At 61.0% G+C, this 2,308-nt stretch overlaps 1 protein-coding gene across 7 annotated transcripts in view; it reads left to right on the top strand.

The window, feature by feature from the left end:
- The window catches only part of DNM2 (dynamin 2), a 102,492-nt gene that overhangs the window by 77,870 nt on the left and 22,314 nt on the right, over positions 1–2,308 (top strand). For all 7 annotated transcript variants that reach the window (XM_007460681.1, XM_007460685.1, XM_007460686.1 and 4 more), the window contains one exon: positions 6–119. In XM_007460681.1, coding sequence (XP_007460743.1) covers positions 6–119 — 114 coding nt within the window. The remainder of the gene's footprint in view (positions 1–5; positions 120–2,308) is intronic.

Below are 2,308 nucleotides of genomic sequence, written 5' to 3' on the forward strand. Positions count from 1 at the left end.
GCCAGGTGATCCGCAGGGGCTGGCTGACCATCAACAACATCAGCCTGATGAAGGGTGGCTCCAAGGAGTACTGGTTTGTGCTGACGGCTGAGTCACTGTCCTGGTACAAGGATGAGGAGGTGAGTGGCTGGCAGGGGTGGGACGGTTGGGCAATTGTGGGTCGTGCTCTCCACACCTCCCTCCTCTGGGTGGTGCTCCCTCAACTTACTGCTCGTTTGGGAAAGGCTCCCTGAGCGCCACCGTTCCGCAAAGCTTACCATTAATTAGGATGGTATCAGCCAGGGCTGCAGGGTGTCCAAAGGCACTGTGCATCATATCCGAGCCCCTCACGGCCCCCCCGTGCGGTCGTGCCTTATGGGGGCTGGACTCCCTGAGGAGGAAAGGGGCATGGGGGAGGCTCCAAACTGATCCCACCCTTCAAAATCATGGCAAGGCGGGGGGCTTTCAGAGGGGGCACGGCCTGGGGTCAGGGACTCAGGTTCACGGTGAGGCTGCTGGGGTTCCATTTTCTACAGCTAACCCAGGCTCAGCCAGGCCCTTAGCCTCTCTGGGCCTCAGTTTCCCCATCCGTGAAGTGAGGTAGAACGGCCCTTGCATCTTTGAGGTGCTCAGTCACGGTGTCTGTCTTGAGATCATTCCACATGAGCTTGGCCTCCTCAGAAGGATGAGGGAGGCCTCTGGGAACAGCACCAGGAATAATAAGCACAGGGGGTGGTGTTGCACGTTGCCTCGTGCCATGGTCTCCCTGAGCCTGTGGACGGGGCTGTGAGTGAGTGCACCCCTGTTCCATGGCCCAGCGGGCAGCCCCACCGGGTGCTGCCGTGCAGGTCCCTCCTCCGCCTCGGCCCATCCTCCCATCCTGAGTGGCCCATTTCGTGGCTTAGTTCTCTTAACAGAACGACAGTACCGTGGCTTAGTGGCCTGGGAGTGAAGCCACTCTTCTGGTGTGACTGCCTGTTGCCCCTCTGACACAGGCTTCCAGGGGCCACCAGTGAGGGCCAGTGTGTTTCTCTGGGTTGCCCTGTGAGAGAGAACACAGACGCTCCCTGTCGTCAAGGTGGTGTTAGGTGGCTATCGTTTTGCGTCTGTGACAGAGGTCCCAAACGAAGGCACTTACAGAGGTGGTCTGTTTCTTGCCCGCATCCCGGCGAGCTTGGCAGCCCTGTGCCGTGAGGCTGGCCAGGGCCCTGGCTCCGCCTCCCCCATGGCCATCGTAACACATAACTCCTCCTCGTGGTCCAGGATGGCTGCCCCATGCCCATCACCACGTGGCCACAGGAGGGAAGGAGGTGCCTGACAAGGAAGACACACGCATCCCTCTGCGCACATGCTCCGGGATCTTTGCTTCCGCTCTGCGCTTTGCCCACGTGGGATGGCACAGCCTCCAGCCCGGCCCAGGTGCCCCCGGAGGAGAGGCCAGGCTTCTCTGGTCGCCCCTGGAGCTGCCCTACCTGGCTCTCCCCCCCTTGGGGTTTTGGGGTGACCCCCACACCTGGGGCTTCACTGGCAGCTGACCCCATCCCGGGACAGGCAGGCCTGTACCCAACCATGTGTATTTCCACCCAGGCTCAGAGACAAGACAGGTAGAACTCTGTTGGCGCCCCTGGGTAGCCCTCTCTTGTTTACGAAGCCCCTGCCCTGTGCCAGGCCCACTGGCTGGGAGAGCCTGCCGTGGTCCCACACGGAGGGCACTCTCTTCTTCCTCCTCCTCAGTACATACTCACGTTCCTTTTGTCAGGGAAGGAAACTGAGGTTCTGAGCAGTGACTTGCCCCCATGTCACAGGGTGGGGAAGTGTCCCCATGTGGTGGGTACAGGACACAGGCTCCCTGACCCGAGGCACCTCAGCCCCACACCTGGACCTCTCCCCACTGCCCAGGCAGGAAGCGGTTCCCACAAGTGGCGGGTGTTTTAAGAGTAGAATGTCGTCATACCACTCCCGTCATACCACTCCCCGTGAGGCTGGAGGCTCATCGCTGGAATGTGGTGAAGGCTTGGGAGCCCCGAGTCCCCCAAGGGACCTTGTCTGGGTGGCTGCTTCTAAACTGGGGTTGTCCAGGACCCTGGCGCCTTCCTGGGTTGAGATGCAGAGGGAGGGTGGGTGGGACTGGGCATTTCTCAAGGAACCTGCGTGGCCAGATCCGCTCCTCAAAATGGCCGGGGTGCAGTGTGGGTGGGGATGACGCTTGCACTTTTTCTCCCTCTCTTTCCTCCCCCGCAGTCTGAAACTCAGTCTGCTCTGTGCTGCATCAGCTGTCAGATAAGCTGAGAGCTGGTTCGCACCCTTGGGCTTTGGGGGTCCCCGGGGC

The sequence above is a fragment of the Lipotes vexillifer genome, unplaced genomic scaffold (genome assembly GCF_000442215.2).
Source record: "Lipotes vexillifer unplaced genomic scaffold, Lipotes_vexillifer_v1.1 scaffold1011, whole genome shotgun sequence".
Taxonomy (NCBI): Eukaryota; Metazoa; Chordata; class Mammalia; order Artiodactyla; family Lipotidae; genus Lipotes; species Lipotes vexillifer.